The following is a 14,394-nucleotide window of genomic DNA, read 5'->3' as shown; positions in this document are numbered from 1 at the left end:
TTTTACTTTGAGATTGATCTGAAGTTCATTGCAGATTTAAAATCATAAGAAATAATTTACTGATGTTTTTGAAACCAAATCTTTGCATAACTACAGGAAACACTCCATCTAACAATGGTTTGGAAAAAAAATTGTTAATTAAAAAATAATAATAAATAAAAGCATATACGTACATCAACTCAAATACGGTTATCTAATAACCATGTGTTTAGTTCTGGGAACTAAACTCCTGAAACATTGGTGTCTTTTTGAAACATTGGTGTCTCTTTGTATATGATATGACTATAATTTTCTCAAAATAAGTAAAATGCTCATGAAGTGACTCAGAGCAGTTCTAGAGATTATGTTTATGTGTTCATGTACTCATATATTGAGAGGCTGAATATACATAATATCTCATATACAGAGGCTGAAAACACAACGAGCTTCAGTAAGCCTATGTGTAGTAAATGAAACCGCATATCTGCGCCATTCATTTCCACGAGGGGCAGACTAAAAAAAAAATTCAGGCCGGGAAATCTCACACTCATACACCCACAACAAATTCTGAAACATGGACAACCCTATTTTTTGTATGGACCTCACATAAAAAAGGTTTAAATCCTTTGGTTGGAAAATAATGCAAAATAATTAAAAGTTCTCTGCTGAACTGCACCTTCACTTCCATTTTTCTTTTCAGTCTCTTTATTTTGCCCTGATATCTATCTCTCACATGACTTTAATACTCAAGATTTAACAACTATACTTTCTAAATTGCCTATACGTGGCAAAATTAGTACATCACTACAATATATTTATAGAAAAATCCTAATACTGAACATGAGTCATGTTCTTCCATTACAAAAATTAACCATGTTTTTTTTACAGCAACCATAGTTCAACTGTAGTACTTACAGTAAAACCACAGGGCCTAGCTCCCCCTAAACCTATTATAAAATGATTATTTGTCTGCTATATTACTACTGTAACATTACAATAGATAATAATGATGTGCTTTATACAGTATTTTGAGTGATGACTAATGAGCAATGGGCTGATGCTGCTTAACTAAGTAAACAAAGACAAAAATACAATAGCATATTTACAGATGAAACTGACCTGCACTTGAAACCCTGAACAGTAGTTCTGCTTCTCTGATCCACATGTGCACTTCCACAGTCCACTCCATTCTCTCTCTCGCATTGATTACTCTGATCCAAACCGTTTGGCGGAGGCGCGGAGAGCGCGCGAGCCGAAGCATTGCCCGTCACGACTAACCGATTCATGATTTATTAGAGATTTAATTATCGAATGGTGAATTCGGAAATCATTGTTTTAGTACATGGGATCCTGACATGGTTTTGTTGCCGGCTTAAACAGAAATGAATTAGGCTCTTAGCCATGTCGCATAGTGGAAGAAAAGACTAGTTTTAAATTTTCAAATAATCCAGAGTGACAATTGAAGTAGATTGGACTATAATGTTTGTATGTGAGCATTAGCAACTCCGCTAAAACATGGTGTTTATTTTCAGTGACAGAAGTTAATTTTGTGAAAGAAAACAGATTGTTTTTGGTGACAGGTGAGCTGTGTGTTGGGCAGTGTTGGGAAGGTTACTTTGGAAACACTTTTGGTTACAGATTACAAGTTACCCTATTTAAAATGTAATAGTAGTGTAACTTTTTCAATTACTTTATTAAAGTAATGTAACTGATTACTTTTCTGAATTTCTAATGAATGTTTATTTGCCACTTTTAATCATTTTCAAACAGTTACACCATGCAGGGTTAACCTTAGTACTCAACACTGTCAGACTTTCAAAATCCTTCATCACTTGAATTAAGATGATCAAATTTGAACACATCCACCACAAAATCAGACTTTCGTACTGCCTTTTACTTTGAGATTGATCTGAAGTTCATTGCAGATTTAAAATCATAAGAAATAATTTACTGATGTTTTTGAAACCAAATCTTTGCATAACTACAGGAAACACTCCATCTAACAATGGTTTGGAAAAAAAATTGTTAATTAAAAAATAATAATAAATAAAAGCATATACGTACATCAACTCAAATACGGTTATCTAATAACCATGTGTTTAGTTCTGGGAACTAAACTCCTGAAACATTGGTGTCTTTTTGAAACATTGGTGTCTCTTTGTATATGATATGACTATAATTTTCTCAAAATAAGTAAAATGCTCATGAAGTGACTCAGAGCAGTTCTAGAGATTATGTTTATGTGTTCATGTACTCATATATTGAGAGGCTGAATATACATAATATCTCATATACAGAGGCTGAAAACACAACGAGCTTCAGTAAGCCTATGTGTAGTAAATGAAACCGCATATCTGCGCCATTCATTTCCACGAGGGGCAGACTAAAAAAAAAATTCAGGCCGGGAAATCTCACACTCATACACCCACAACAAATTCTGAAACATGGACAACCCTATTTTTTGTATGGACCTCACATAAAAAAGGTTTAAATCCTTTGGTTGGAAAATAATGCAAAATAATTAAAAGTTCTCTGCTGAACTGCACCTTCACTTCCATTTTTCTTTTCAGTCTCTTTATTTTGCCCTGATATCTATCTCTCACATGACTTTAATACTCAAGATTTAACAACTATACTTTCTAAATTGCCTATACATGGCAAAATTAGTACATCACTACAATATATTTATAGAAAAATCCTAATACTGAACATGAGTCATGTTCTTCCATTACAAAAATTAACCATGTTTTTTTTTGGCAAATGGATTACCATTTGAATTTATTTTTACTACAAATTCCATGGTTAAACTATGGTTAGTGTAGTAAAAACCATGGTTAATTTGTGGTTACCATGGTTTAACAATAGTAACCATTGTCTTTGGATTTATAGTAAAATCATTGTTAATTTTCGTAAGGGTTGTGTTGTTGTCTGCCCTAGCTCCCCCTAAACCTATTATAAAATGATTATTTGTCTGCTATATTACTACTGTTACTATTACTACCGAAGCATTGCCAGTCACGACTAACCGATTCATGATTTATTAGCGATTTAATTATCGAATGGCGAATTTGGAAATAATCACTTTAGTACATTCGGCAGGCAATTATACAATAATAATATTAAAATAGCGGGGCAAATCGGCTGCCAGGCCACCGGGAATTGTCCTGGTTCTCCCGATGGCATTGGCCAGTCCGCGCCTGGTTTTCACAGACACACAGAACATGCAGGATTCATATGTTGTCTTTTTGCGGCTTAATATTCACAGACACTAGTCCATATCGTGTTTTGATTCAAGTGTACTGACCTACGTTTGATTTATTCGTCCAAAATGTGGCATATTCCCTCTGCGTAAGGCTATAGGAATTCCATTTTTATGACTGGATTCTACGAACCAGTCATACGCATCGCGGAAATTATAGGGCCGTATGTCTCAGAGTAGTCAGTGCAATTTGGGAAATCAATCAATTAAATCTGTACGTGGATGTGTGTAAATAATCAAATGTAATCCCCTTTGTAATCGTTAACATTTTCATAAGTAACTGTAATTTAATTACACATTTTTTCTTAGTAACTGTAACTGATTACAGTTACATTTATTTTGTAATTAAATTATGTAACGCCGTTACATGTAACTAGTTACTCCCCAACACTGGTGTTGGGAAAATATAGAGGTGTCTATGTATTACCCACATACTGCTTCGAATCAACAATTATTGTTCATTGACCATCACACGGCCACCATCTAATAGAGGATCATCATCTTGGGGATGATGGGTAATAAGAGGGATTTCTCAATCTGTTGGACTCCTGGCATAACAAATCGATTACCCTTATGTCTCATGAATTTAGACAGTGATGCCGAGATGCTCATTCTGATTTCATTTCCATATGATGTCTGTGAAGATGTCTTGTTATAAATATTCAGCAGTCATATTTAATAAATGAATAGTTCTAGTCATCAAGTCCAGAGCAACTGCCTCTTCACATGCATTCTAAAGACTTTTTGGTTTGGTATATGAGTTTTAAAAAATTTGAGTAAGGGAAAAGAGCAAAATATGGCACTTTAGAGGTGCTACAGCAATTTTTTGCTGGCACGTTTTGGCCACCAAATTTTGCATCAGACTATTACTGATGGTAGTTTCTTTCAGGCATTCAGTGGCATTTTGTTCTTGTGAAGTACAGTTCACGGCCTGTTCTTTCAGGTGTCTATATAGAAAGAGTGTGAAATGGTGAAAAGAGCAAGGCCATTTACAGATACTCCTTCACATGTTTAAACAGAAAGCTGCTAAGGGAAACCTGCGGTGCATCTTTGAACGAGGCACTTTTGCCTTTTTGAAAAAAGTGCTGGAAAGGCTAGACTGAAGCTTAAATGGCCTTAAATGCAGGCTTTAATGTGTGTGAATTTTCTTAAGTGGAGGCAGGAAAACAATTCAAATACAAGCTTCTTGTGTTATGGTCAGTCTCATATTTTGCAGTAGATGCTCGCATCAGGTTTATATATTATTATACACACTAATGTTCTCTTGTGGTCAACAAGGCTGCATTTATTTGATCAAAAATACAATAATAAAATCATATATTTTAAAATCCTGTGATGACAAACCTGAATTTTCAGCATTCATTACTGCAGTCTTCAATGTCACGTGATGCTTCATAAATCAATATGCATATTCTAATATTCTGATTGATACAAGCTTGTTGAATAAAGGTGTTTTTTCAATCAAAAAAACAAGACAAACAAACAAACAAAGATAATATACTATACTGTATATGGTCAGAGTATATACAAAATAGTGGAGTCGCTGAAATGTTGGCATCTGAAAATAAATGCAGATCCTAACAGTATAAGTCTGCCAAGTAAATCTCTATGGTATATTCATATGGTATTGCAATGAATAGCCCTGTGTTTGACATCATGAATTCTGGGATCTTGTGCCACTGTACTGTTGTTGCAGGAAATGTCCATATGTGTCATGCAGTGAATTAATCACTCTTCTTTTCTCTCAGGCTGGTCCCATAACGGTGGAGCCATGTTTTGGGAATTGTGCTGCTGTGCAAACATTGCTGATGAGTCTTCCACAGGCATCTTCTGGAGTGCCTCCCCCCGGCCAGTGTGGTGAGAACTCACAATTCAACATTCACTTAACATTTTAGCTCCACGTGCAATATTAACATACAGTTTTATATTTGATTTTATTTATTTATATATTTACATACTTATTTTTCACTAGCAAAAATCCCAGAAGCACAGTTTATTAAAAAAAATGCATTGGAAGGGAATCAAACCTAGGCTGAGGAATGTGGATCAAGTTTCAGCTTAAGGTGCAGTTACATAGATAAATATACATTGATTTATAGCAAAAATCCTTGAAGCACAGTTGAAAGAAAACAGCATTTGCATTGGCCGGGAATCGAACTCAGGCCTCCGCATGGCAGGCAAGAATTCTACCACTGAACCGCCAATGCATATGAATGAGGAATGTGGGCGGGGTTTGACTTTTAAAGGAACCTTTAACCCTTAAACAGGCAACGTGTACTACAGGATACATGTTCTTTGCCGTTTGTATGTGGCTTAGTTCAAGTTTTTCCATGGTGCAGGACATATCTTCAAACATTGCCTTAAGATGGTGAAAAAGTCATGTATTGTTCATGCTGTTATTAAGCACATTTTCATATCCCATGAGGTCTTTACAAAATTGATGTAAGACAAATGTATAGCCACATTATTGACAATCTATAAATGTTAAGTTTAAAAAGTGAGTATATGTTAAACTGACATGTTATACTGGTGTTAGTATGTTTAGATGACTGCGTCTTATTAAGTGTATCTCCAACCCAAATCAAACACACCAAAATCAGCTAAAAGTATTCAGGTATACTTAAAAATTACTTGCAGGTGTGTTTTATTAGGATAGGTAATATTGGTTTAATTATAAATAGTCTTTTATTTTTTAATACCTTCAAAGGTCAACATATCCTGTCAGATACAACTCATAAAATGTAAAATATATAAAAAATTATTTTGGATAGGTTTTACTTAAGTCCAGATGATATAACAAAAAGTCCAGATGATATAAAAAGTGACATGAAATGATTTTAACCATTTTCCATTTTTGGCAATTTCAAGGTAAAGTTCACCCAAAAATGAAAAATTCTGTCTTAATTTACTCACCCTTAAGTTGTTCCAAACATGCATGAGTTTCTTTCTTCTGTTGAACACAAAATAAGATCCTTTGAAGAATGTTGGTAACCAAACAGTTGCTGGTAGCCAATGACTTCCATAGTATGGGAGAAAAAATATGTTTAGTTACCGACATTCTTCAAAATATCTTTTGTGTTGTGAAACAATCTCTAAAATCTTTAAAATATTTTATAATTATTATTATTTTTTAGTTTAGATTAACTCTTTTTATTGGCTTTATTTGATCAGAGAGATACAAAAACAATTACAACAACTGTTTCGACCTATAATTATTATTATGTTTTAATTCAATTAAAAAAGTAAATAAATTAAAATAATAAATAATAGTAAGCATTAATTACAGGATGCTCTGTGCAACCAGATGGTGTAGTTATGACATCTACCAGCAGGGACTAATTAGGCTAACCAGCCAAACACTGACCCTTTGGTCTCTGGCTGTCTATATCTCATATTGTTCTCATCCTGTCTCACATGCATACCCTTCCTCATCCTTTCTCTTTTTCATTCTCTCATTTAATTGTAATTTTTTTCTGTCCTCATACCCAGTTTCTTTATCTCTGTGGTGTGGCTGTGTTCATCATGTAACCGTGATGAGTGAGCTGAAAAATGAGCTGCTGTAAATGGTACTGCAGCAGGAAGTAGCGGTTCAGAGATGCAACACTTGCGGCACTCTGCAAGCCAGCAGCATCTTCTGACTGCAATATGACACTGACACCACTGCACCTCATTAAAGACAGAAAGATAAAGAATGGGAGGGGTGGGAAAAAAGGAGAGAGAGAGGAATAAATGATTAAAGATGAGGTGAAAACAAGAGATAAAATTAATGTTGGGAGTCCAATAGTGCTGACTGATCAGAGGAATAAATCTAACAGGAATAATGTTATCCCCGAGGAAAATCAAATCCAAATACTCTAAAAGACTCAGTAAATGTTCGCCTTTATCTTTTAAGCCAGCCCCCTTATTCCAGCACACTGACTGTGAGGTCTGTGAGGGCCTAATACCTGCTCTTTGATTTAATGAACACTGGCACATGTGAATCTGTAGGTTTCTGCGCCGCTGCTGCTCTTGATAAAGACTGAAAAGCCGTATTTGGCCTGATACTCTGACGCTGAAGGCATATGACAGATTTTTGGAGATGGTTTGGTTGAGATGCAGGATGCCTTTGTGTTTTACAGACACATATAGCAAGGGTGAATCATAAAATATGCAGCAACATTTCACCTTGAATTACACTCAAATTTAGAGCGATTCGGCCTGCAGCATGTGGTAATGCCAATCATAGATAATGGAGAACGTGTAAACAAGCCTTAAATCAAAAGAATGTTTATGTTCAATATTTTATCAGTGTTAAGGCAGAATTGTAGTTGCCTGAAGGTCTACTGAAGTGTTATTTTCTTAAAGAGGAAGTGTGTCATTGCTGCACCACTAGCGACGCCAAACAGAATTAAAAAAATAAAATATTATTGATGAAAACAATGATTGAAAAAGTTCTCCAAGTTTCAAACAGTCCAATCTGTGCAGACTGTCTGCATATAGCCCAAACTTAGTAACCACACACGTCATCTGTGCCTGAATTTGCTGCGCTAATTTATGGGTCTTCAAAGCTGGACCGTTGCATTCAGGAACTACTCAGAGAAGATTGAAAATGGCAATAAAAACATCAGAGATAAACTGACAACAGTGTTTGAGTTTGGACGGTAGGTGGGGGAAAAAAGTGTAGGCTTCAGATAGCAATTCCATTTGCTGCTGCTAGTGGTGCAGAAATTATGTACTTCACCTTTAACATAAAGAAGGGGTGTCAAGAAGTTAGGTGATTGCTTATGCACTAGGTCCTGTTGTAGGTCACTAGATACTTTAATAGTGGTTCAATTTAAAATCAATGTTTGGATATTTAACATCAATTATATATTATAGATGTGTATAATCCAGCATACTGGCAATTCAATGCCTCTCAAGTGTGATATTTCTTAAAAGTTGCTATATGTCAATATAGAAGACATTTGGTGTGAATGGTTGTCTTAACTTATTCTTTTGCTTTCATCTGAAAAGCACTCAAGGAGAGGACAGGGAAGGGTCATGCTAGATCAAATCTGAACTGTGGAGCACAAACAATTTGTCTCTGAAGAACAATCCATATACGAAAAGCCAGCTACATATATATTTGTAGCATTGCCTTTCATGCTCTTGAAAGTTGACACTGTATGAATGTAAATTACAGGCTGCCTGTTTAATATTTTAAGGTATTTAGATCAATAAATTGTGCTTTGCGATGAATTAAAGCCTTTTTATGCATAGTTCTTCTGTTTTGCTGTGTAACGACATTACATGCAGGGTAGGGATTGGCAAAATGTATTCATTCGTTCCTCAAGATTCTGTCTTACTCTTTTATTTCTCCAGAACAGTCCAGCAGTAGTGTGGCATCTTGAGTTTGTCCTTTGATGTTTCTGTTCCTCTGTATGTTGTTTAGAGAACCTGCTTTTGGTTGCTTCTCTTGCTTAAAAATTATTCTGATGGCAATATTTAGGCTTTTTAGTAATCTAAAAAAAGTAGACGTTCTAGTAAAGTTTGAGAATCTATAAAGAGAAAAGACACTATAACAAGATTTCTTTGTTTTTTTCTCATTCATTTCCGTCTTTTCCTCAACAAGGGCAATATTTCAGACAGCAGGTACTTGCTGTGACTTCTCAGTGTACTTGCGCGGTTTATAAACCAGACGGTCGTGTGGAGGTCATATTGCTCTTGAGCCATGAGTGATATCACTTCCTGTCTTTTCATCCTTTGCACTGTCAGCGTCTTCTCACAACTCGCTTTGGGTCTTTAATTCAACTTTTAATGCAAACTCAATTTAAAATTATGGATTGCAGTCAAAATGAAAGCCTATTTGCAACCCATTTTATGTCTGTTATGAGACAAGTTTTTAAAGTGAAACTTGATGTTGTCTTGCAGAAATTGATTTTACTGAACCAGAATGGAGCCTGATAGAGTGTGAGTTTGCAGAAACAGTACTTAAATAACTGTTTGGATGCTGCTTAAAATTAGTTACAGCATTCAAACATTTGGGGTCAGAGAAAGATTTTTTTAAATAATAATTTTATTAATAAAGGACGCATTCAATTGATCAAAAGTGGTTGTTGTCAGCATTGATAATAAGAAATGTTTCTTGCCCAGGAAATCAGCATATTAGTAATTGCTGAAAATTCAGCTTTGACGTCACAGAAATAAATCAATACATTTGTAAAATATATTAAAAAGGAAAACAGTTATTTAAAATTTCTATAATATTTCACAAAATATAACTTTTTTTAATGTATTTTGATCAAATAAATGCAGCTTTGGTCATCATAAGAGACTTCTTTCAAAACCATTAAAAAATTCTGAAAAATGTCAAATGTAAATGTAAAAGATGTTTCAGAAGCGTAGCTGTTATATTTGGATTTAAGATTTCAAAGATGATTTTTAGTTTTGAAATAACAGACTAATGAATCGTTCAATCAAAATTGATTCAGCCGATTTAGTGAAAAGCGCATTATTATGCTGCATTTGTTGCATTATTTGATGTCATATCTTGTTCAATCACATGCTTATCATGTATAACCTACCTGTAACTGCTGTTTCCCTACTGCAGTATAAACTGAACCCTCACAAGCACACACACTTACACACTTACACAGGTGAACGTAGCAAGTCTCACACTGAGAGTCAGATGGAAACCGCAGAGCAGAACATCTGTTGGCAAGATAACAGATTGATTCTCCTGCCAGTACAACCCCAGCTCTCAGACAACATATCAGCAGAGTACTTGCAAAACACAATCCCACTATTCATCCCTCTCATCTGCTTATTCAGATGAAGAGGTACACCACCAGTGACCGGGGCAGTCAAGGGGGGTGTAAAGTGAACAGGTAGCAGTAATAAACAAGGAAAGTCATTCCAATCACTCCACATTTCATTTTTACAGCTAGCATTTCTGTCAAATATAGATGTGTAAAGTGAACAGGTAGCAGTAATAAACTGCAGTAATAAATAAAGGAAAGTCATTCCAATCACTCCACATTTCATTTTTACAGCTAGCATTTCTGTCAAATATAGATCTTCTGTGTAAGTAAGGAACATTAAAGTATAATAAGTACGGGAAAATACAGAGTCATCTGGTCATTATTGCAAACTAAGCCTCGACAGGGTGATCAAGTCCCTAATGTGAAACCCCCTGAAAGGGTTTATTTTGTGGTAATAACCGGCTGACTGTACATTATTGCATTTCAACAGCTACTTGTCAAATAAATACACGTACATGAACAAGGCTTTACTTTGCTTAGTTCCCATTCAGTCAGTCACGTTCAACGTTACGTCAGTGACTGACGAATTGGGATCTCGCCCGAGAGCCCAATCACCTTCGAGTGTTAACTAAACAAGCCAATGACAGTTGGCGTGCGTGTTTCGCCACGCGCACCCCGCCCCGCAGCGCGGGTATAAAAGGAGAGCGCGTGCAAACGCACATCAGCTTTTCGCTTCGGAGCCGAGCCTTCTACAGGACGAATCTCCGCGAGTGTTCGAGAAACAGCTGGCGTTGGTGTGACGGCGTATCAGCGGGGGTTGCCATCCAGGCTGCTGAAACCTCGGCGGGCTGCTTTCCTATCAAAATGGTTGCTACGGATGCGAAAATGCAGAAAATCGAACCTAATCCGGATTTTTTCATGACGGACGAAAGTTTCGGAGGCAGTGTGTAAATGTTATTGACACAACGTGAGGTCGTATTTATTTTTTAACGTGCGAAAATTTCGGACTCCATGTGCAATGACCTTTAAAGGGATAGTTCACCCAAAAATGAAAATTCTGTCATTAATTACTCACCCTCATGTCGTTCTAAACCTGTAAGACCTCCGTTCATCTTCGGAACACAAATTAAGATATTTTTGATGAATTCTGAGAGCTCTCTGACCCTCCATAGACAGCAATGTAATTACCACGATCAAGGTCCAGAATTGTAGCAAAGAGATTGGTAAAATAATCCATGTGACATCAGGGGTTCAACCGTAATTTTACGAAGCTACGAGAATACTTTTTAGACGCAAAGAAAACAAAAATAACGACTTTAAACAACGTATCTGCGTGACGCAGCTGACACAGAATAGCATACGCTGTTTACATTCAGTGGATACTCTCCAAAATGGCACCAGGGAGGAATTGTTGAATAAAGTCGTTATTTTAGTTTTCTTTGCGTCTAAAAAGTATTCTCGTAGCTTCGTAAAATTACGGTTGAACCTCTGATGTCACATGGATTATTTTACCGATCTCTTTGCTACGTTTTTGGACCTTGATCGTGGTAAATACATTGCTGTCTATGGGAGGGTCAGAGAGCTCTCAGAATTCATCAAAAATAATTTTGAGTTCATTTTGGGTGATCTAACCCTTTAACCTTGTAAATCAGGATATAGGTTGATGATCATGACATTGGCTGATGGTGTTATAGAGTATCCTCTCAGTATGTTTTTTACATGTTTTTTTACGAGAAAGCCTGCAATGTCTCTATATTGCCTGTTTACCCTTTTAAAATGTCCATTTAGTGCATTTAAAGCACAGTCAGCACCGTAGGGAAGTTGCATCGGGAGTGAATGAGAGTGCAGTCTTTTGATAGTTTTATAAGTGAGCAACAAAGCCAAATTGATTTTATTCTGACCTGCTTTATCTGCAACTACAATCTGTCGTGGCAGACTGACTTATTTATAACCCTTTCAAGCAAATGCCTTTCAGGGTACTTTAAAAATATTCCTCTTCGTGGAATCATAATGCTTATCATTTTGTAAGCAAAAATAATATTACAGGTTGTCTTGGCTTCTGTACAGCGCGTACCATAAGTATTGCCAGATTGAGATACTATCGTTCAAATTAGTAACTGTTTCTAGGTATATAGGTTGTCACTGACCAGCACATAGTTGATATGCTGAATTTGTATTACAAGTTAATTTTCTAAAAACTTAGAGAATGTTATTAGCAAGTAGACACAGGTTACTCAAGTGGATGAATCAGAATCAGAATCAGAAACAGAATGAGCTTTATTGCCAGGTATGTTTACACATACGAGGAATTTGTTCTCGTGACAGAAGCTTCCACAGTGTAACAGAATAACAGTGACAGAACAAAAAACACAGATAATAAATAGAAAGAAAGAAAGAAAGAAAGAAAGAAAAGAAATAGATATAAACCACCATTTTATTTTAAAAGGAAGCATTCAATTGACTAAAAGTAACTGAAATAAATGTATAATGTCATAACCGATTTCAAAGAAATGCTGTTCTTTTGAACTTTCTATTCACCAAAGAATCAGTTTCCACAAAAATATTATACAGCACAACTGTTGTCAACATTGATAACTATAAGAATTATTTCTTGAGCAGAAAATCAGCATATCAGAGTGATTTCTGAAGGATCATGTGATACTAAAGACTGGAGTAATGACTGCTGAAAATTCAGATTTGCCATCACAGATTTTTTAAACCGTAATAATATTTCACAATATTACTGTTTTTGCTGTATTTTTGATCAAATAAATGCAGCCTTGGTACGCATAAGAGATTTCATTTTGAAACAACGTTTTTAAGTAGTAGTGTATAACAGTGAAATAAGTTTTTTAAAAGTTTTTAAAGTAAAGCACAGCTTCTTTAGTCTATGCAATAGTATGTAACTTGCTTTTTTCTGTTTAGTACAATAAATTACATAATCACAGAGCATTATGTTACATGATCTATATAGATTTATAGCATGCATTTAATTTGATTGATTGATTTATTTTTACTTTAACCTTTACATTTAATTTATTTACAGTGTATTGATGTCTATTTCTGGTTCTTCTCGGTTGTAGCCTTAGACTCCTTAAAATAATTTAAATAATAATGTGTTGAATTGAAATGGAAATGTAATGTGGTCAAGACCTGGAACTATTTTATAGCCATTATAAAACAAAATCAATACCTTAATATGTCTTTCAGCCAATCATAATCAAGTATTCATCAGTGCCACAGTGTAAACGCATGTAAACATTTTTCAGAACTAACCAATACAAAAGACTAAATTGATTTTCCATGAAGCCTCTTTCTGAGAAAAGTTATAAGCACAAGTGTTCCGCTGGCTGCCGCTGTAAACATGTTATTAGCAATTATGTATTGTAATTAGTGGCATGACAGGTGTTCAGCTGTGCACGTTTGAGTACTCAAAAATTGCTCTCAAGGTTACAGTGCATACAAGTACACACTCCCATTTTCTCTCTTGCCTTTTTCCAGCATGTTGTTTATGAGATGTAAAGTAGCTAATTGTGCAGCTTGTTAGCAAGGGCATGTTGGCACAGACCTGTCTAATCTATTTGTTGGTGATGTTTTGTGTTTTCTCTCTCTCCACTCAAGCTTTTGTGTTGGGAGGAACACATTTGACCTTATCATGTCAGGTAACTCAGCTGTGGTCAATGTGGCCAGTCTGTGACCAACAGTGATAGCAGCACAAAGTGGAGGGTGGCCATTATTGACCCTGAGGAGTGCACTGGCACTCTAGTGTTCATGGACAGGGCTGAATTAGCTCTGCAAAACCACCAGCTCTGATAAGGCTTTTTTCACACTTTTTTTTTTAATGGCCACTATCCTTTTTAGGGGATAATAGATTGTAGAGCAGTTCTAGGGGAAACTACTTTGAAATTAGTTTGATATTTTAGAAGCTACTCATCATTTAAAAGTGAAACTACAGTAATACTCTTTTTAATGAAGTAGTTAAGGCTGGGAATACACTACACAGTTTCAGATTTGCAGTCTGGACAAGTCAACATCCAACATGTTTGATACTTTGAGCTAATTTGAGAACACATTGTATTTTACAATGTGCTGTTTTCTTATTTATCAGCACTTACCTTAAACTCCCATTGCAATATATACAGTAGGCTACAGCATTTGGCTGTTTTTTAAGGACTCAGAAAACAACGCTACAATAACTGCATTCAGTTCCTGTACATAATTTAGTATGTTTGTTTTTATCTGTCATGCATTTTCCTAGCAATGAGGTGATCCTTTCTGTGTTTGCTGTATTTGAAACTAATTTAAAGTTTGGAAGTCTGTGATCCTTAGCCGTTTTTGCCTAGTTTTTCTCTGTAAACAATTACAATCGGTAAATGTATGAGGTGTTTTAAAGTGTGTTCAGATTGTATATGTCATGTAGTGTATTTAAGCCTTTAG

General features: G+C 35.5%; 1 protein-coding gene across 1 annotated transcript in view; it reads left to right on the top strand.

The window, feature by feature from the left end:
• Nucleotides 1-14,394, top strand: part of atrnl1a (attractin-like 1a) — a 291,501-nt gene that overhangs the window by 249,218 nt on the left and 27,889 nt on the right. The window contains exon 29 of the mRNA XM_016295005.1: nucleotides 4,987-5,095. Within this exon, the coding sequence (XP_016150491.1) occupies nucleotides 4,987-5,095 (109 nt within the window). The remainder of the gene's footprint in view (nucleotides 1-4,986; nucleotides 5,096-14,394) is intronic.

This window comes from Sinocyclocheilus grahami, unplaced genomic scaffold (genome assembly GCF_001515645.1).
Source record: "Sinocyclocheilus grahami isolate Dianchi unplaced genomic scaffold, SAMN03320097.WGS_v1.1 scaffold328.1, whole genome shotgun sequence".
In the NCBI taxonomy this organism is placed as follows: domain Eukaryota; kingdom Metazoa; phylum Chordata; class Actinopteri; order Cypriniformes; family Cyprinidae; genus Sinocyclocheilus; species Sinocyclocheilus grahami.
This window is presented reverse-complemented; position numbering and strand designations above follow the sequence as displayed.